A 22,272-nucleotide genomic window follows, 5' to 3' on the forward strand; every position below is an offset into this window, starting at 1 on the left:
TTTTGTCTTGGATAAGATAGGTTTCAGTCATAACAAAACTATGGAGGTAAAGAGAGTTTACTTGAAGACCGAGCATGGTTATACCTTCAACGTCAAATTATACAATCAAGAAATCTACACTCATTTTGAATGTTAAACTTGGCAAGCACTATGCATGGCTTATGCATTTGAGCCTGGTATGTTTATCACCTTTGATATTCGTCCCGAAGATGATATTGAAGGTAATAGAGACATTTGGGTCGATGTCCAGGCGCCTCCAGTTCTACCATTATGTGAGTTTCTCATGCCATATTTATGTTCGATATTGTTTTTTCAAAAATAGTTGACAACTAAATTCTATTGACAGCTTATTTCCATTCAAGCAAACATGTCCAACGCTTGGTAGACAGGACTGTCCACTATCCCGGGGCTGAACTAAACTGCAAGGGGATAAGTCAATATGTTTCATGGCTTGAGGATCTTGATGCTGTCAAGAGAAATTATTTTCCTAGACTTGCAAATCTTAGTACTCAAAACGTGCGATCAATAATGTTCGTATTGAACTACGGTCACATGTATTCAGAAAAGATGGTAAGATTTTTACTATTTGTCATCAGTGCATCTTTTGCATACATTATTTTTAAGCTAAACTTCATGTTGCTAAGTATGCTACTATATGATGTTCTCTTCAACAGGGACTCCTGATGATAGTTGTGCCTCAGTGGATCTCGACTAACGGTCGCATGTCAATTGTTAGCTTACGGCCAGGACATCCTACATCGAACACGAGTGCATTCAAGATTTCTAGAACCGAGTAATGCTTAATAGTGAAAGACTGGAGCAAAATTGTGAATGATCGCAGAGAAGTACTAGGAGTCAACAAGCAGAAGCGCAACCCACAATTAGGAGACAGGCTCATCTGCATATGCTCCAATATGATGAATCAGGAGAGCTACACATGTTCTATGCCATTTTACCGGAGAGAGAGCAACATGAGTGATTAGCATGCTCTTAGTACTTGTCCTCTCATGTCCGTGTTCTTCGTCCTGAACTTAATCTCAAAGAGTGATCATGTTGAACTCGATGATATCTTTCCTTCTGGTACAAAGTGAGTGTTTCTTCTTTAAGCTGGTATTGGTTGTGATTAGATAACGGTAATGACTATGATGATTAAATAGTGGTAATGACGACTATAATGATTTTTAGCTAGCTAGTATACCGTTAACTTGTTTGTGATGATATATATGATGCAATAGTTTTTATATTAATATGATGATGATGAGTTACTATATCATTTATGAAAGAAACCATAGATTAGTTTCAATTGGATGGATACAGCTAGCTAAGTGATCAAGTATATGCCATATCCATATTAATTACTTGCTCACCTAATGTAAGTGATCAAGTAATATATATGGATATGGCATATATACTTTGATCACTTAGCTAGGATCCATGCATGCATCCAGTTGAAACTAATCTGCGATACTTTCACCTAATGATTTAACAACTCATTACAATGTAAAAACAATCTCTAAATTAAATTGAAAACACAAAACTAAAGGAAAAATAAAACCAAACCCCCCCGAACATTTAGTACCGGTTGGTGTTACCAACCGGTACAATAGGTCTCCTCGCACCCGGCCCTTTCTCGTGCCACGTGGTGGCACTTTAGTGGCGGTTTGTGACGAACCGGTACTAAAGGGGGGGACCATTAATCCTCACCCTTGAGTGCCGGTTACACAATCGGCACTAAAAGCCCTTACGAACCAGTGCTATAGCCCGGTTTTGCACTAGTGCCATGTTGGCCAGTTGTATCGGTTAAACCCAACTTTTTGCATTTAACCAAGAAATTCTTACTTCTCTTTAATTAGTCAAAATGGCAAGTTTTCACCTCGAAATACCTCAAGATGAGGAGCATGACCCACAACTCATCATGGGGCGGATCCGGAGGAGGAGGAAGATCTGGCTATGGGCTTCGCCATGGAGGAAACCATGGCGGAGTTCGAAGTCGCCCAAGAGGAGGAGGCGGTGGAGCAGACCTTTATCCTGGAGTCCATCCAGTCGGAGGCCGTCATGGAGGCCAACCGGCGGATGCACCCATCTACTCGGATTCCGGCATGATAACTATGGACATCTCCAACGATGAGTAGTCTAGGGTAGATAGGATATCTACGTAGTACATTGCCTTTTTATTATCCATGGCTTATGGATTTGATGTATCAACTTTTAGGTACTTGGATGCAACGGACATATTTTGAGATGTGACCGATCACTGCTCATGGACGCGTCTGTGGGTGTTTTAGGGCTTGGATTTGGTGTCATGGTTATAGACGCTCTTAGCTATCTAGAGATCTATCTGCCTCTAGCCATGAGGAAACATGTGAACCTATCATGATGGATAGATGTAATTCCGCCCCCACCCCCTGACCAGAAGCTTCGATTTCATCCTCAAAAGTATATGTTTCCCGTGCTTTGAGAATTTCACCATGCCGCGACACTTGATAATTTTCCCCGAGCCATCAATCTCACGCGTTTGGTGATAGTGGTACCTTATTCACCTATTGTCTTGTTATTCTGGTCTGGGTTTGGAATATCCTCTACCATGGAGCTGCGAGGAAAGGTCCGCCCTTTCCTATAACTTGTTAAATAAAATAGTATATCGATAATAGGAACAGATGGCATCAAATATTAACCCAATCCAATAAAGTACCTAGTATGGTAGTACCTACTAGTGCGTACGATACAAACAGAGCTGCATCACATGAGAAATGTCAAAGCAGGTAGCGAACTCTCAAAGTTTGAATATCATTTGAGCTACGGTCCATGTGTACGTTTTCATTGTACACACTAGGCTTTAGTTATTATATCTGTGAGGGCCACCCAATAATTCTTACTAACCAACTATTGTATTACCCATTTGGAATATTTTACCTACAGTCGACGTCTTTTACGCTTGTTGTCACTTTGTAGTGCATGGAATGTAACCACCTAGCCGCCAGCCGGCCAGAACAATTGGTCGCTGCATAGTCAAGCCGAACAGTGAACAAGTTTAGCAAATTGAGAATATTAGATTTGTGCAGTCCGTACACGTTAACTAATTTAATCACTAACACGTTCTTTGATAGGGTCCAAGAGTCACCCATCAAACTCGGTAACACGCCAGAAATAAGCATGCATGTATGCACATGCATGAACCTTGAGGCTTAACCACCCCAAGGCAGAGTCATGCCGCACGCTTTAAAAAGTTATTTTCAAAATTTTGTGCAGTCGGATTTACTGATTCAACATCTCAAGATGGAAATAGTGCTCAAACACGCATTATGCATTGTCTACCAGAACAATATGACTGTTGTTTGCTACTTGGTTAATCGAGTTGCTTTTCCGTTAGAATTAAATTAGCTAGTTCATCTCGTCTTGTTGTGTGTGTAACCGTGTATGTTGACTATTTCTGAAATTATCGACAATTAACTTGCATACACCAATGCGCGTCTAGACGTCAAGAGTTAAGCCTAGATTGCATAGGTAACAATTATTGTGACCCAAGGGCGGTTTTGGGCGCGTTCCCATACATTGGCGGTGATTAGGAAGGTGTGCGGGATGGGGTGTCTTCTTCATCTCCTGGCATAGTGGCTTCACCGGTGGGGATGGCCTCTAAACGGGCTTTGTAACTGGCTCATTTTTGGCTACTTCGACAACAGCATTGGCTCAGTGGCAGACCAGATTATCCCCAAAAATGCTACTTTCACAGTGCTTGGATCCATACTGCTTACATATGACAGCCCTTCCACACTCACAAGTCTCGTTCATGTCGGTCTGGAGTTTAACTTGGAACTACTTCCTCCACATGTCAAAGTGAGGCTCGACGTTGAGGAAGCACTCACAGAGATTAATAAAGCACACGATGTGCAAGATAGAGTTGGGAGTGAGGTGGTGCGTTTGCATGCATTAAAATTGGAGAATACCATAGTAAAAGAGATGGATTGGGTAATTAAGACTGCAGAGGAAGAAAGGGATGAAGCTAACCCATTTGTAATCCTACGACTTGGGCACGTTCTCCGCGAAGATGCAACTGTCCGCCGTCTTGATCAACAGTGAATAGGGAATTGTGACAGTAGGTTGCAAGAGGCAGCCTTTGTTAACAAGATGCAACAACATAGTGCCAGTGTTTGTGCATGGCATCTATTAGCCCTTGGTCAATAACGGGACCTTCTCCTTGGCCTTGGCAATTGTGGTGCTTTTCCCATGCCGGTGATCTTGTTGTCCCTCATCGGATGCTTGGACTTGGGAGCCATGGAGCAGCGGTGCAACAGAGCATGGAGTAGGTGTGTAAGGAAGAAGAAGAGGAAAAGGGGCAGGCACATAAAGGCTTTCCTCCATTCATCCCCTCTTTGTAAGCGAATGGAAGGAGGAACGGCGGCAGTAAAGCCCCTCCATGTCGTAGGAAATCCCTTCACATCTCCACTAATGCCTCTTAAAGTGCATGAGGATCAAGGTGTTGTCGTTAATTCTTGAGGAGATCAAGGCACACACCGCCGTGAGATGGGATGAGGCCTAGGTGGGGCCTCCACATGTCATTTTGACCAGTTGTGAGGCGGTGCACATGGGCCGGCTTGTCTGGGTGAAGAGACCAGCCGATCTGATTGAGTCGGGTCCAACAATTTAACTAGTATTACGCGAGAATACGACGCGTGGAAGTCAGTTGTGCCTAAATATCAATGTTCAGCTCAGCTATCTTCATCGAAAAGTCAAGACCGGAGTGGTTCATCCGACTTCGGGAGCAGTCAAGCTATAGGAGATTGATGACGAACTGTTAAGGGAGCTTCGAAGAACCAATTTGAAACTTGGCAAGCGAGAAGGTAGTGTTGTAGATTGGTACCGATCAGGAGGTTGCCAAGCTTGAAGACTGGTCCAGGGGCTACTTATGGTGTTATAGCCTAGGGGTACAACACCTTATAATTTCTAGTCCAAATAGGCTGGTCCGAGGCCTCCTAGATCGATTTCCTCCCAGGCCATCATGCCGGTCCAAGGGCCCTGTAGAAGGAAGTCTCTGAAGGCCTTGTTATCCAAGACAAGGAAGCCAGGGTGATTCAAGACTCCCCTCCACCGATGTAGCCGACTAGGTCGTGTAACCCTATGGTCCACATTATCTTATACATAAGCCAGGGCGGAGCTAGTCGATAGACACACCTACAATCTCTCAATTCAACAAAAACAATCACAATATAGATGAGCATGAGTACGTTTTTACCTCGCAAGGAGGGCCCGAACCTATATAAACATGTCTCTTGTTTCCCCACTCCGACCAATTGACCATGCCGGGATACCCTACCGAGTGATCTACCCTAATCAGCGCCGACACTATGGGAAACAATGTTTTTTTACCCGAATAAAAGTGATTGACATGGCTGTAATAGTGAAACAGAAAGTAAAGTTTTGTATATTTGAACTTCTTTCAATTACATATGGCCCGAAGCACATATTTCTTATCATCAAACTTGATGTTCTTCCTTCAAGAAACAAAAGAATACAGAATAATTACCTTTTCTTAGGATTTCAGCACAATTTGACTACCTACCATATGGACAAAAAGGGTTTCTACATAGCTAGCTTGTCAAAATTGTTACACTATTAATTAGTGATCAACCTAAATTTTCTCCAGGGCTTGGAGAATGTCATCCCTGAGATCCTCAAACTTCTCAATCCCGAAGCTAAACCTCACCAAGTTGTCCTTGATCCCATTCTTGGCCTTCTCCACATCACTCTCCCCCCTGATAAATACACAATCCATGCAATATAAGTCAAAATGTCGACCATAAATATATATAGTGAACCATCCTCTAAGATGCAAACGAGAGGAACTCTAGAGCGCCACGTACCAGAAGGACATGACCGCCGGCTGTTGCACGAGGCTCTCACACCCGCCAAGTGAGGTTGCAATGAAGGGTATCTCCAATGCGTCGATGAACCTCATGACGCCGTGCAGTTCTGATGCCGATGACGCCACCGCAACCGGTCATCTGGCTCTTGGCGATGTGGTGCCATGGGTTGCTGATGAGTCCAGGGTAGTACACCCGCTCAATCTTGGGATGGTTCTCGAGCAAGTGCGCCATGCGCAATGCAGTGTGGTTTTGTGTTTCCACGCGAAGCGCCATCGTCTTGAGGCCGCGTATGATCATGTATGCTGCGTCCTGCAGTAATTCAGTTCCAGTGCAAGTGGTAAGCTTTAAAATCTAGTTTTCTTGAATAAGAATGAGTTTAACATATGTACTACAGTTAATATATACTACATACCGGACTAATGGCGCCGCCGAGGTCGTGATGCCATGCACGTATCCTAGAGATGAGCGCATCCGAGCCGCTGATGCATCCTGCAATGACCTGAAATGGAATAACATGATGAGAAGTCTTAAACTATATAAACACTACTAGTGATCATGGAAGTAAAGGAGCAAAATGGCAGTGTAATTGTACGATCTACGAAAATACATGTGATCTAGGGTAGCTACTCACGTCGTGATGGCCGGCAATGTACTTTGTGGCAGAGTGCACGACGATATCGGCCCCGACGGTGAGTGGCTTCTGATTGATGGGCGAGGCGAGGTGCTATCGATGCACACCAGAGCCCCTTTGCGGTGACACAGCTCCGCGACGAGCTTAATGTCGATGCACTTGAGGTGGGGGTTCGTCGGACATTCAGTGTAGAAGAGGGTCACCTGCATCATAGCCAAGCATCCCAAGAGTCAGAAAAAATCAACATACATGCATATGGATCCCTTGGTTACATATGTGTTATGGAAATTAACTTACGTCGCCCTCGTCAAGAACGGCCTTGAGTGTCTCCATGTCATTCAGCTCGACGAATGTCACCTTGATGCCCATCTTGGAGAGCTTGTCGCGGATGAAGGCGCGCGCCTCGCTGTAGCACTCTGTCGTGGTCACCACGTGGCCGGCGCCGGGTGGCACGAGCGCGAGCAGCGTGGCGACGATGGCGTTCATGCCCGATGACGTGACAAGCGTCGACTCGGCCCTCTCTAGGGCACTGATCTTGTCCTCTAGGACCTTCACAGTGGGGTTGCCGTACCGGCCGTACTCGAAGCTGTGGAGCCGTCCTTCCTTGAACGCGATGAGGTCGTGCGAGCTCTTGAACCAGTGCGTCGTGCCGCTCACGATAGGTGTCGCGATCGAGTCTGTGTCCATGGCGCCGTTCTTCCCCATCTTCTCCCCGGCGTGAACCGCCAGGGTCTCGTCTGAGAGAGTAGCATCTTGCTTCTGAGCCGTGGCGGCAGCAACGACACCGGCGTCATCCTGCTGCTCGGTGGTAGGGAGGGCGGCATCAAGGACCACCTCGGGGCTCAAAGCGGTGACGCGCTTTGAAGAACGGCGAGCGCGGAGCAGGCGGCGCTGCTCGGTGGGCGAACCCTTGTTGACGAGAGGAGATGACGACCGCGCCATAAATTTCTAGTGGGATCGACGGAGAGTAGTGAAAACAGGTGGAATCGACGAAGAGCTCAGATAGGATCAACGAACAAGTTAGGCAGAGCTAACTGCTCGTTTGTGTTCTTGCTATCTGTGTATACGTTGGTGGTAATATATACTGGCGATCCATCAGTCTGGCTCTGTGAGCGTCGATTCATATCTACGTGTCAGCCTCCATATGGTATCATCCATTACCACATGCCACATGTGTCATCCATGCTCAGTCTCGCAAGCGTGTAATTAAGCCGTGTGGTAATTAAGATGTACTAGTGGATCCATGATTAATCTACTACATAAGGCATGTGATTAGTGAGCTGCAACGTGCCAGTGGGATTAAGAAATACTGACCTGGGCCACGACGAATCTAAGGGAAGTCTTAGGTCAAATCTGCGTGTTTACATCTACAACACCGTACTGTGATCGATGCTGCGCTGGACAGGACCTCATCATTAATCAAAGCTGGGTCTGGTTGGGCTTTGGCGGACTAGCTCGCTAGATTTGAGGGAACAAACGAAACCAGTCCGGTAGGATCTACATGGAAGAAACAGCGGCGCATCAAATGGAAACCTAGGTATGAAACCACCGGTATAGAAAACGGTTTTGGAGGTGGTTTCTGGATACACCCCTTAGGCATTTCTAACCGATCCTCTAAAAATAGCGGAGTATTCGGTGGAGTAAACCTGTAGTGGAGTATTTTTACCGGTTTGTCTAGGGCACATCTATTTATTGCACATCTAAATGACTCAATCAAACTAGAAAGAAAAAGACCAAAGGCAAAAAAATGCCTGCACGAATTTCTATGTAAAATTAATGACATAGGACTTAGATGTGCAATACTTAGGGCACATCTAGATGTGCTTTAGCAAAACTCTATTTTTACTTCACTAAGTTTTCACTGGACCTAACCGATACCTTATATATAACAGAGTAATTTTTTTCATTTGGATTTCACTTTCGGCCACTGAAACACATTTCTTTGCTTCTTTATTTCATTCGATGACATTTTGATATATTGGAGTGCATAATTTACCAATTTTTCGCTACGAGAACAAGACAAAAAAAACAAGAACCACAATTTGATAATTTAAAAGATATCCAACTTCCATAACTGCTCCCACTAGTTGGATTGATATCTTCTCTATGTCTTCATTGTTGATTCTCTCTATTGACTTCTCGAGCTTGTACAGTTCTTTCTTCTTCGATTCTGAAGAATTTGACTTTGCTTCGCACATCTAGTCTCATCTCTAGCCTCTATTCTCGCAACGAGTGCATGATCATCTATCAGATTCTGTACCATCAATTGACCGCTGTAATTTTCTTCCCAATACGAAAACCTGCATCCATCTTACACACAAATTTGAGTAAACAATGAGCTATCGAAATTGCGCCGGCTACCGGTGAACAAGCGAATCAAAAGAAGCACATACCCCATCTTTTTTGCACTTGAACCACACCAATCTGGGATATTCCGGCATGGTAGAAAATCGGAGTAATAACTAACTACCTACATGCACATGATAATCCCTACATGCAGGCATGCAGCTCACGTGCTGCCGCACGACCCGGCTGCAAGACGCAGCACCGACTGTGCGCCTGCTGAGTCCACGATCCGCACCGGACGGACATACCCAACTAACTGCATGCATTGAAATCTCTAAAAAAACTTATATTTAAAAATGAAGTGTGTCGATCAAGATTATGGCTAACAAAATAACACGTGGCTGGTCACTTGTTGCACGTCTAACTATTTAATCTGGACCCTTGTACTTCGGGTCTAGTGCTACTTGTGAAGAAGGCCTCGATTTCAATATCTTGTGAAGGTGTGGCATCCATGGAAAAATAAAGAAGGTGACCAATATATAGCTAGCTCGATGGTAAAAGAAGGCAAGACCCCATTGGTGATGCAACTTTGCCCAGAAAGAAAAGTTTCCATCACACACACACACACACACATCTTCTCCATTGCCATTGACCCGTCCAGCACACATAATCACCTTCCGATCGCCATAACTGTCACCTGCGCAACATACACTTAGCTTAACGTGTGGATGCGCCTTAACGCATGCATACACCTGTCAATCATTTGAAAAAAAAATCACCATACTAATTAAATTCTATTGTATAAGCAACTTGATTTATTCAAAAGCAGACATCAACCGGATTGCTCTAGTAGGCATAAATCTGCATCAGGCATGTTTGCACGCTATTTCCGACTAAAGAAATTGAATTTGTAAATCCATCTGCACAAAATTTAAAAATAACTTTAAAGTGGCATGACCACTCCACCTTACGGTGGTTAAGCCTCCAGGTTCATGCATGCACCATATATATATATATATATGCGTGTTTCCGGCTGTCACCTGGTGTTACAAGTTTGATGGATGGCCCTTGGACCCTATTGAAGAACGTCTTAGCGATTAAATTAGGTAGTGCGTAGCATTGCATAATTGAATATTGCCAATTTGCTACACTTGTTTCATTTGACTATGTAGCAGCCAATTCTTACAGCCCGGCGGTTAACCCCGGTGGTTACATTCCCTGCACCCCAAGGTGTCAACTAGCGTAAAAGACATCAAGTGTAAGTAAAATAATCTGAATGGGTAATACTATACTTGCTTAGCACAAATTATTAGATGTCCCCGATAGATATGATCACTAATTATAGGCCTAGAGATTCAATACAAGTGTGTATAGATGAAGACGTATACACAAACCATAGCTACAAAGTTAAGAAAATGATATTCAAAGTTTGGGAGTTCAGGAGCTCGTTTTGACATTTCCCATATGATGCAATGCACCTCTCATGCATCGTATGTATTAGCAGGTAGGGGTACTACCGTACTAGACTACTAGGTAGTTCATTGGATTGGGTTAATATTTGATTTGCCGTCGCATCCTATGATTAATATTTTTATCTCCGCAAACATCTTATATGTAAGGATGGACCCTTCCTCGCAACTCCAAGGTAGAACATTTCAACCTGGGGAAAAGGTATGTTTTTCACATGTTTTGAGAATGTGCCCATGCCGGCTGCTGCGATTGAGAATTTGCTCTAGGCCATCAATTTCACGTGTTCCATGATAGTAACGTGGACCACACCACAGCCAGACATAAAGGATAACCATCTCTAACACAATACATATCCGTACATGACATCAGAGGAATACACAAGCATGTGCTAAGACAGCCAAGCCGCTAGCGTGACACACATAGACCCATGTGAAATTGTGTGTGTGAACCTTCACAGCAATCTATCCATACGGTTACCATGGCCGTCCAGTTGAAGAACTCACATCAACAGGGAAGCCAACCACTCACATCGACCAATACCCAACCACGGGAACTAAAACCACACATCATATGGATCACTCTTCCTGGCTCTCTATATTGTAGATGCACCACCACGCAAGTACCAAAGGGGGCGCGGCAGGATCACGGCCGTGGTGTTTGTGGGCTCAGGCAGGGGATGGGGAGGAGGGGGCGCGGCGGGATCACTGCGGCGGTGTCGCCGAGAGCTACGCGGAAGATAAAAGGAAACAGAGGAGAAAATTAAAAGGAAACGGAGTGACTGCAAGCGAGGATGTGTAATGTGTTTGCTCTCCACACATCATATGCACCACTCTTCTGGATTCTTCTAGCCAGCCAACGTGCTAGCTAGCTAGCGTGGCAGCCAGCCTTCACATGTGTTAGCGAGGATGTGTAATGTGTTTGCTCTCGTTTCAAAAATGTGTTTGCTCTCTAAAGTCTAAACTATGCACATGTTGCCTTTTTGTATTAAGTTTGAGTTTGACTCATCTGTATATATTTTTTTGGAATTTGATTCTGTTTATGTCCCTCGTGAACTCATACTGACGGGCTACTAGGATGCGGAAACTGAAAAAGGTAACAAATACCATACGTAGATGAATAAGGATTAGACAGTGTTGGACTAATGTATATACATAGGTTAGGGTATACACGGTGAAAACATATATGGTTGCACGTCCAATAGAAGTAAATACAAAATAAATTATCTTCAGGCATTGTTGATCCTGATTCATACGAGTGCATGACAAATCGTCGGCGCCATAACACAGAGATTTACGTGTCATAGCAATAGGGTCTTTTGTTGTTCTCAATGAAGCTATTGTTTCAGATCTGGAAAATGATGACATGCTTGTCTTTCGTAATGGACATGTTGGATGTGGTATGGAGCAACTTGGCAACCACTTTATACACTTTGCCCCAAACATTGATGTTATGAGGGAATAATAACAATTGCATCCAGGTAAAATTACTTTGGAAGTGCTGCGGACTTCCGACGGAGTGATCAGCAGGTCGACGGACATGGGGAAGACAAAGTGATCTGCCACCGCTAGCCATAGACTAGTGTACTGATCGGCGTCGTGGGAAAGGAGCTCCGCGCGACCGTCCGTGCACATAATTTTACGTTTTTAGTTAAAATATGTCCAAACTGTAAAGTTTTTCATCCGATTGGTATGAAATCCGGCATGTTTATATAAAATCCAACCATGTTTGCATGAATGTTGCCCAGTTTGTATGAAATCCAGCCATGTTTGCATGAATTTCCGCCATGTGATTCATAAAGTGTTTGAAATATATGCGGGCAGCATTGGATGGCGGCGTCCCACGTCCGTGCACGTGGATTGGACCCCCCCCCCCTCCCTCCGCAGACGGATGCAGGATGAAATTTGCAGGTCGCCATTGGAGATGCCCTTAGGTAGCTATTTTATAGTGTTGCATACCAGCATTTGCAAATAGGTCACAATATTCTCAATACTCCAAAATAATTTGGACCTAGACGAGAGGCTAACGTCCACTTCGTTGCGTCCTTCTTAACTACTTAGATTTACATTTTAGTTCTAGCAAGTTATTGATGTCGGTTGTTTCATTCTGGTTTATTTGTGTTGACTTGAATTTTAATAACGTTCTGGTGTTTTTTTGTTAGATATGATATTTGTTCTGAGACAAGAATGGAGTTGTTAGATGCGTGGTTCTGGTGTCCATACACATTTGGGCCACGGTGACAGCTGATGGTGATTGTGTGAGCCCCTTAAGGGCTTCTATTCCATGCTAAACCCATAAAATTGTTACTGTAATGCTCACATGGGCCGGCCCAATAAGCTCTCTGTCGCTTAGCTTGGCTTCCTACTCCACTCACCCCCTTAGCTTTCTTTTCGCCTGATCCACTTCTAGCTCGGAAGAAACTTGATTTCATTTTTTAGTAGTAATTTTTTATTAACGAAAAATATTTTCATAATTATAGAAAGGAGATCTTGAATTTTAAAAAAATTTCGAATTAAAAACCATGATTCGTTTAAAACATTCGTTGATTTCAAAAACTACTTGTGATTTTTCAAAATATTCATGAATTTGGAAAAAAATCATGGATTTTCGAAAGTGATCATGATTTGTTAATATTCATGAAATTTAGGAAAGGTTCACGAATTAAAATATTAAAAGGGAACATAATAAAAATAAAAAAAGACAGAAAAAGAAAAATAGAAAAGAATGGAAAATAAAAAATAGCGGGAAAAAAATAAAAACTGTTGAGCCGCTAAAGAAAAAGCAAAAAACAAAAAACGAGACAATACTTCATAGAACCTTCTTAAAACTGGAAAAATCGGAGAGTGCATTACGGTTATATAGCTATATAGGTATGCATTACTCTCAACTAGCTACACCCCTTACAAGTTGTGCCCATAGCGGCCCTCGCAGCACGCGATGCACCAAGAGACTTCAAATCTAGGAAGCTTTACAGGCTGTTACGGACTCCTTCCAAACATAATCTATGACCCCTGATTTTCATGGAGGTGGGCCCGCATCCTCCCCTTACCCCCAATCAAAAACTGCCACATCAAATCAATCCTTAAACTTGTGTAAGAAACATGTATGTGTAGCATTGCTGTTTAGTAGGTATTTAGATTCTAAATTACTGTGCTTTTTAATACTTTTGTTTTTGCAGCATTTTCTTTTCGAGATTTCGTTTTCGCATTATTTTGCTACTAACACAGCGTTTCTTCTTGTAGGGAGTTAGGCTCTAACTATAACGATCAAATAGTGTTGAGAGTGTTATAAAAAAATTGTGTTGAGAGTTGGGACGTGGAAAGCCCGATTGTTTTCACATACGTGGCCCGAACGAAGACCAGCCTTCTGCGCGCGAATAATGGTGAGGCACATAGACTAGCTAGAATGGCTACTACTCTTGATAGTGGTCGACATGTGTGGCTCATTGATCCTCCGGATCTTCTTTGTATCCCTTCGAATTTTGACACATGAAATAAAGCGTGATGTTCTTCTCAAAAAAAATATTATGCGAAACCTTCTGAATTTTTTTTTATTGTGCGACACCTATGGCGCAGAACTCCACAAATATCCAGGAAGAAATAAACGAGCACCTGCCCGGAAGACCAGGATCGATGGCAGCACAGACACGTGCATCAGCTGCGGCGACGGCAGGCGACTTGTGGTCCAACCTTCCGAGCGATGTTCTCGGCGTGATCTATGACAAGATCGCGTCTCCGATCGAACGCATCCGTTTCACCGCCATGTGCCAGTCATGTCGCGTTGTTATGTCACCGCAACCGCCGGCGCCAACCTTTCCGTGGTTGTTATGTCGCGGCAAGGCGGAGCGTGTGTTTTGTCCCATGGACAACACACTCTTCCGAGTTTCGCTTCCGCCCGAGGCGGCCGGGAAACGGCTGGTCGGGTTTCACGATGGCGGCTGGATCGCCGCCACATCCAATAATGATGATCGTGCATCACTCGTTATTGCGAACCACTTTTCTGGCATCGAGGTGCCCCTTTCTGCCAAGCAACGCTCCACGCCAAGAATCGAGAAGTTGGATTTCTCACAAGCCCCCACATCGGAACGATGTATCCTTGCAACAATCACACTGGAGTGTCTCGCAGTGTGCAGTCTCGGATATCAGGTACATGGCTGGTCGAAGTCTAAGGAGACATTAGGCTTCCACGACATTGCTTTTTGTTCATGGCCAGTGGTCTAATCAGGGATTGGAAGCTCGTCATGTTCGACATTGGTATGACTAAAAACGTTACGCCAGTGGTCACTGCCACGTACGAGCTAGGCATGCGCCAACTACCCACGTACAAAAGCTGGATAGTTGTGGGCGAATATAAGCTCTACATCAACGACAGCTACATTGCCATGCACAATGACAAACTATTGGTGGCACTAAGGGTACATTGGTCACAAGAGGAGTATTGTCTTTTCAAGGTGTTCGAGGTCGTCAACACCAAGAATACCCATGATGACTATATGTGGAAAGAAGTGACTACACTGGACAATCATGCCTTATTCTTGAGTGCAACATGCTCCAAGGTAGTGCATGTGCCAACAGGCAAGCGTGGTGGAATAGAGAGAAACCACATCTACTACAACCATACCAACTCAACATTTTATGATTACTTAACAAGATGTGACAAGGGTGGCCATATATATTGTAGTGAGGAACAAAACTTAGATGTTGTAGATGGGATTAAGTCAGTGGGATACAAGGTCCATGACCATCTTACTCTCGGGTGGCTTCTCCCTCCAGACTTTTAGCGGGTGCTCAATGGTGTGAAAATACATTGACATTACTCAACTATAAATTTAAGGATTGCTCTGTTGCCTTTTGGTTGTAAAAGTCTTGGCTCCTTTTATACTTCGATTCATGTTTGGATTTACACTTGAAACTTTGCAATAAAAGAGGTCGTAGGGATCAGCTAATGGAGGTCTAATTTCAATTCAGAGAAGAAACAGGAAATCAAATACTAAAATTGGATATCTTCCCTGTTTGCATGGATGTCAATCTGGTAGACACAAATCATGATAAACAGTAGTACACAAATGAGAAAGGCAACAGCTAGTAACACAAATGTGTGCTGTTATAGTATTGGTCATATTGGTACGCTAACAACCGGGACAACCAGAAGACCGTCTTTCCGCTTCGAGACGGCTCTCAGGGCCTCTGTCATATCAACGTCCGCCGGGGCGATCCCGTGTGGCAACTCCCAGTCAAAGTGGTATAGAAGGCTAGCAAGCGCAAGTTCCATGTTTGCCAGCCCAAAGGTCATCCCAGGGCACATCCTCCGTCCTGCTCCAAATGGTGTGTACTCAAAGTCTGCCCCCTTGAAGTCAATGTTGTTGACCTCAAACCTCTCAGGCATGAACTCCTCTGGCCTTTCCCAATGTATCGAATCTCTGCTGATGGCCCAGACATTCACAAGCACCGTAGCCCCCACTGGCAGGTCATATCCTAGTATTTGGCATGGTGCGCGGCACTCCCTTGGTAGCAGGAGTGGCACCGGTGGGTGCAGCCGAAGAGTCTCTTTGATGACAAGGTGCAGGTAATTTAAACTTCTCAAGCTCTCCTCTGTTACTGTTGCTTGTCCCTTGAGCACTCGCCGGACTTCTTCCTGCACCTTTTGCATCACCCTAGGGTTCTTCATGAGCTCGGCCATGGACCATTCCAACATCGTTGCTGATGTCTCGCTACCTGCAATGAACATATCCTGCAATGGATTTCAGCGATTAGGGCATTTCTAACCGATCCCTTATCCGGCCATAAGAGAGTATATTTGCGTGTTTTCTCCTCTAAGTCGCACCTAGCCGATCTCTTATACCAGTTAGTGGAGTGATTTTTTTTACTCCATCCCTATTCTCTGGAGTATATTTACTCCGGCTCACGGCGGCCGAGTAAAATTCTCTCTCTCTTTCTCTCTTCCTCTCATCTGCCTCCTCTTCTCCCCATCGCACCGCCGTCGGCGCGTCCGCCTCCCCCTCTCCTCCCAATGGCCGGACACAGCGGGCGGAGGTGCTCTCCAACGACCGGCAGCTCGGATCCCTGACACCACGTATGCGGGTCATGTCCGCCACTGCTTCCTCGAGCCACCGCCGCTGCGGCCCCCACCCAATTCGAGGACTTCTCAGAGCTCCTTCCGCTGCCGCCGCCGACGAGGACCTACCTCGGCATCCGACAGCGGTCGTGGGGTGTGTGTGTGTGGTGGAGATCACCAACCGGGAGACCCACCAACGGCGGTGGATCGGGTCATTTGACACGACCGATCTCGCGGCCATGGAGTACGACCGGTGGCAGGTGAGGTACCACGGCGCCGACGCCCATCTGAACTCCCTGTTCGGGACAGCGCTGGTCCACTTCGTCCCGCCGGAGCCAGGGGTGGTGAGCGCTCGGATGGCGCGGGAGGTCCGAGAGGCGGGCAGTAGCCGCCGACAAGGCCTACATGGATGACCTCCGTCGGCAGCACCTAGAGATTGTGGAGGTGGAGCAGGCGATATTTGCCGTCAATGGCAGCGAAGTCATTGTCATATCTAACGTGGAGGAGGGAGGCAAGGAGGGCGGCAAGAAGGCTGGTGAGGAGGAGGAGATCGACGTCGAGGAGTGGTGGAGTGTCTTCCCCGGCGACCACGACGACGACACTGGTCTGGACCTATCTCTCACGAGGAAGGACTGGCTCGACCTTCAGTTCGACCGAATTTGAGTGTAGTTTAGTGTAAGTTAATAGTGTAGTTTAGTTTAAGTTTAAATTTATATTTTAATGTTTGGTTGCAGAGACTATCTATCTTGAACTCATGTTTAATGCATGGACCTTTCAGTTCAAATTTGATTGAATTTAGGCAAATTTACTTTTTCTCCGCTACTTTTGGGGATCGGCTAGAACTGACCAAAATTTAGTGGAGTATAAATACTCTACGGTTTACTAGGCTGGATACTCTGCTATTTTTTATGGATCGGTTAGAAATGCCCTTAGTGCCTAACAATACTGTAGCTAGCTATTTAGTGTCATGACTCGAGATTCATGATGCATGTGGTCGTAACTTACCGCCATCACTGCTTTGATGTTGTCTGTGGTGAGCGCGAACTCCAAGTGGTCATCTTGGTTCTGGATTCTCAAGAGGACGTCAACCAAGTCCTCCTCCTTGTCACATGCGGCTCTGGGCACTCGATGCTCCTGGATGATGGTTTCCATGAAAGCCATCATTGCCTGACTCTGCCGCTTCATCCGGCGAGGCATCCGGCTAACGAGCATCGCTAACCGGGATGATGGGTAGAGGTCCGGCAAGCCCGGCCTCGAGAATAGCTCGATACCTTCCTCCATTAACCGGAGGAACGTCTCCCGGTCCTTGAACCGACTTCCTATCATGGCACGTACCGTGGAGTCATTCACATACGATGACAATAGTGTGCCGAGGTTCACGGCCAACAGCGATGGCGTCGATGCCACGGCCTGAAGGAGGTGCTGGACCTCCTGCTCGCGGATGCCTCTGAAGGACTGGACGCGGCGTGTGCTGAGCAGCTCGATGGTGCAAATCTTGCGGAGCTGCCTCCAAGCGCTGCCATAGGGGGCGAAGATGAGGCCCTCCGAGCCATCAACAATGATCAGCTTCATAGTCCTGCTGATGGGGCGTGTGGCGAAGACGATGTCGTGCGTCCTCAAGACCTCATGGGCCGCCTCCGCCGACGATGCCACCACGAGGGGCAGGCCGCCGAGCCGGAGCAGCATCAGCGGGCCGTGGCGCTGGGCAAGATCACACAACCTGTGGTGCGGGAGTTTGCCAATCATGTGGTGCAAGTGGCCGATTATCGGGAGTGCCCATGGCCCCGGCGGCAGCCTCGGGCCGACTTGCCGGCGAGCTGAAAGGGTGAAGTATGCCAGTGGGATGATGACTAGAAGTGCAAGGAAGAGCACATAGGGATGGCTTGCATCCATTGCTTTGGGGTGTAGTTCGAATTGCATGGTGAGGATGAAAGAAGCAACTCGATCACATCCTTTCTATATAGTGTTCAGAGCTATCCTTACTGATCATAGTTGACAACGATGGATACTTTTGTGGCATTCATGCACTCTAAAAGTCTAAATAGATGATGTATAATAAATTCCAATGACCAAACCTTAGTACTACTCCATCAGCAAATTAGCATTGACGAACTTGGCCGTTACGTCATTTAGTTTACAAAACTGCCGCCAATACTGAGCAGTACTAATTACTTTAGTCCATTATTAGTTAATTCCATCTGTTTGCTTGGTTTGCTCAGTGAAAAGAGGAAATTGGTGGACTTTCCCAACCATTGCACTCTAAAAACGTCTAAATAGATGATATACTATATAAAATCCCCAGCACATCATGTACTGGGTAGTTTGCTATAGCATGCCATCAGCACATCAGCTTTGACGAACTAGGCCGTCACGTCATTTATTTTACAAGCAGCCGCCATTATTGAGCAGTACTAATTACTTTAGTCCATTAGTTAATTCTATCAGTGTACTTGGTTCTGCTCAGTGAAAAGAGGACTTTCCCAACTATTGCACCGACTGATTCTTTTGGAATCTTTAATTGATGCCTCAAATTATCAAATCTAATGGTTGCCTAAAGTATACAGTATGTATTGCTGTCTTTGACCTTTTCCAATAACCTAACTTGCCGTGTCTGATTGTTGAGTGCATAAGTGAAAAAGCAGAGGCTGCTAAGAAGCAATTGGTCAATTCTTACATCTCACCCTTTATCCTTACGTGACAGACAGCCTTGCAATCACATTCTCAGCAATTGATCAGAGATAACACACACTATCTATATATCACATAGGCACATACACATATTCATATTAATCTCGTAATTGCATTGCATTTTTTTACTCTGATGGTAACATAATTCATAATGCATTCATGGATATTGAAATGTTCACATCTAACAAAATACATGATCTAAGTTTTAAATTCTATAAGGTTTATATTAAGTAGCACTGCATGGAAATCTCTTTCAGAAAATGTGTTTTGTGCAGTACCCCAAAAGGTTAGAATACTAACAAGGTAAAATCGATATATCTATTTCCACAAAATAGGAAATATATTGAGCTTAGTGCTAATAGCATTGAATCATAGCTTTTTGGGTCTTCACTATATTGAACACACTAGCCATGTTGCGCGCGGTGGCACGCCGCTCCGCGTCGATACATTATATGTGTAAATATGCTATTCTTATTTTGTGTGATGAAAACAAGAGTTCCTGCTATCCTCTGGCGGCTGGCCGGCTGCTGAGCGGACATAGTTGGTCCCCGCTTGGCACTGCCTTGATTGGGAGACATTATCTTGGAGCTCCACTATCTTGTGGAGCACCTTTGTGAGACTGGCCAGGAGGTTTGTGTCTCCTGAGGTAACTTGGAGCTTATCAGTGAGTACCGCAACTGCTTGGAGACCATAGGATGGAGTTTGGAGGAGCGCGACGCTTGCATGCTCGTTCAAGCCTACGCTGGCCTCACGACCACGGGCTACAAGAGCATCGATTGTTGCTCATGGCCGGTGGTGAGGTAGGTGGTGCCGCTCGTTTGTCATTGTTGCTCACGGCCGGCGGCATGGACACCCGGAGGACCTCCATTGCCCTTTCTGCGATATTATTCCTTGGTATAATTGTGGTGACGAAGTTCATCGGATCCGTGATGATGGACTAAGTCATTGGTATACCCATGAGTCCTGATGGATTGGCTCTAGGGGTGAGGAAGCCTGTTGGACCGGATCTAAGGGCATTCAGGAAGTCTGAGCCTGTATGACGGGGGAGGTACTGGTGCTGCTAATGCCATGACGACCATTGGCCGGATGCCGGGAGATGTGAGGTTGCGAGCCCCATGTCTGTCATTATCGTCCCGTTGATGGTACGTGTTATTGGGGTTGCCGGTGCTATGGTTGTGCCCACCGGTGTCGTCATCATGACTTGTTGGAACGTGAGGACATGTGGGGCCTCCTCGCCTTCTGACGCCATCTCTAAGGCAGGGTGGCTATCTTCAGTCTCATATGATATCGCCGGTGCTAAGGTCGGATGTGTATTCCTGGCCTCCCATGCCGGTGCCAAGGGGGCTCCTCGACCTCAATATCCGAGATGGAGATGGCATCGGCCTCGCTGCTCTCAGAAGTTTTGATGCTGCAGTCGGAGGCGAATCCATCGATGATGTAGTCCTTCGCTATGTGGTTGATGAAGCAGTTGTCGCAAACCATGGCGCCGAAGTGCGAAGCTAGGGTGGTCTGGTGGGTTGCTGCTAGGTCGTTGTAGTGCCCTACCTGCGATGGTAAGGACCTGGCCTCGAATGCCAGGGTTGTTGATGGCATATCATCTTCCACCGAATCGGAGGTTGTGATGAGGGTGTCGTGTAGATCGACAGATCTAACCAGTTCTCGGCCTCGCAGCCAATCTGGTCTTGCAGGCATGCGTAGATCGCCTACCGTACGTGCCTCCGTCGATCTGGAGCCCGAACAGACCTCTTGGGCGAGAGTTTGGTACCAAAAAGGCCACTATGGTTGGTGAAGCTGCCGAAGCCGTCTGTCAGATCGGCAGTGCGCACATACGGAGGCCTCCGTGGCTCCCGACAATGAAGGCACAACGCTGACGTAGGTCGTACGGACAGGGTGGGCCGTTGGGTTGATGTCGACCTGGGCTGCCCCATCTGCAGTGAAGGTGAAAGAGCAGAAGGTTAGGCTCTCTCCTGGTGGGAGGCCGCCCCTGAAGCCTGAAAAGATCTAATATGGGATCGGCCTCCAGCCAACGCAGCCCAAGCCTGGCACGCTAACTGACGGTGCATAATTTAGCTAGTGCCCTCGGTACGGTTGCTAACATGGCCGGAAGTACGAGATTGGAGGTCCACCAGGGATTTTACCCAGGTTCGGGCCTCTGGTGAGGAGTAATACCCTACGTCCTACTTGCTATTGTTATTGATGGTGGGTATACCTCGTGTGAGGAATTACGATGGAGTGTATGGAAGTGCCACTGAGAGTCCAGTCTATGGAAGTAGATGGGGATGAGAGCCTCGTAGCTCTCACCTTAAGTGCTCTGTGAGGGCTAGGGTATTATAATGAGGAGATCCGATGTAGGCGGTCGCCATCTCGCCTTGGGGGACTAAATGATCTATTGATCTCTATCTGCAGCCCCGAGCTCCTGGTTGTTGCCAGGACTATGGTGGGCCGTCTTGGCCCCTTGGCAGGCCAGCTGCTGGGTTCCCTGTAGAGAAGCCACCCAAGGTGTAGTACACCGTCAGCGAAAAGGCTGACTAATGTACCATTTTGGTAGGGCTTGATGAAGATCAAGTATCCATTCTTTCATAGAGGTTTTGTTCATGGTTGGTGATAGATAATCGGCGTGTTTGTGGGAGGATACCTAGTGGGGGATAGAAGGTTAGTTCTCCAATACCCAAAGTTATACCATATGGTGTGCAGGAAAGATGCCTCAGTGCCATTGGTCCTAGACACAATTCCTTTGGACATCCCATTTTGTAGGGCTTTGATTGGTGATAAATAGACAACATGGTTCCATTGGGTGCATAGGTTCGTATTGGTCAATCTCACATAATCTGTAGCTGTATTTCAATGGAGATTGAAATATAATGACTTTTTTTACCTTCAAGTCTATGTATGCGAACCACATTAATATGGGGCCGGTGTTTTACATGCATCATATTTCGAACACCAAAGTGCCAGTTAAAACCACAAAAAATTTAATGAGGTTCTTGCAGTGGGAGGTACTCCTCCCTAAATATAATCTATAGAAATGAAATTGCACGGAATTAAAAAATAGTTTTGTGATGAAGGGGAAACAATACACCATGTTTTTCTTTCGACCCCGTTTTCTACTTTGATTTGGTGTACGACTCTTGTAACAATTCCGTTCTATGGGATTTTAATGTTTTATACGTCATCAAGTCAATGTGACATTATATTTCGTGGATGTTTCAAAGGGATGGGGTGAGTGTGAGTGTATGCGCACACGCTCACGTGTGCCAATGGGCATGGCAGTTGAGGAAGGCTTGT

General features: G+C 45.8%; 1 protein-coding gene and 1 pseudogene across 1 annotated transcript; both read right to left on the reverse strand.

Annotated features, from left to right (window-relative positions):
* Positions 1–5,626: 5,626 nt before the first annotated feature.
* LOC119367029 lies at positions 5,627–7,434 on the reverse strand (annotated as a pseudogene).
* A 7,899-nt stretch (positions 7,435–15,333) lies between these two features.
* LOC119367030 (zealexin A1 synthase-like) lies at positions 15,334–18,207 on the reverse strand. The gene is made up of 2 exons (XM_037632664.1): positions 17,305–18,207; positions 15,334–15,975 (listed from the first exon to the last, which is right to left on the reverse strand). Exons 1-2 carry the CDS (start codon positions 18,190–18,192, stop codon positions 15,361–15,363), a joined length of 1,503 nt encoding a protein of 500 aa, XP_037488561.1. The 5' UTR covers positions 18,193–18,207; the 3' UTR covers positions 15,334–15,360.
* Positions 18,208–22,272: the final 4,065 nt, after the last annotated feature.

Source organism: Triticum dicoccoides, chromosome 2B, assembly GCF_002162155.2.
Source record: "Triticum dicoccoides isolate Atlit2015 ecotype Zavitan chromosome 2B, WEW_v2.0, whole genome shotgun sequence".
NCBI lineage: Eukaryota > Viridiplantae > Streptophyta > Magnoliopsida > Poales > Poaceae > Triticum > Triticum dicoccoides.

Excerpts from the sequence above, each read along its gene's own strand:
- LOC119367030 (XM_037632664.1), bottom strand. The coding sequence starts at position 18,192 with ATGGATGCAAGCCATCCCTATGTGCTCTTCCTTGCACTTCTAGTCATC. Across the intron at positions 15,976-17,304 it reads ACATCAAAGCAGTGATGGCG|GATATGTTCATTGCAGGTAG; the intron begins GTAAGTTACGAC and ends AATCCATTGCAG.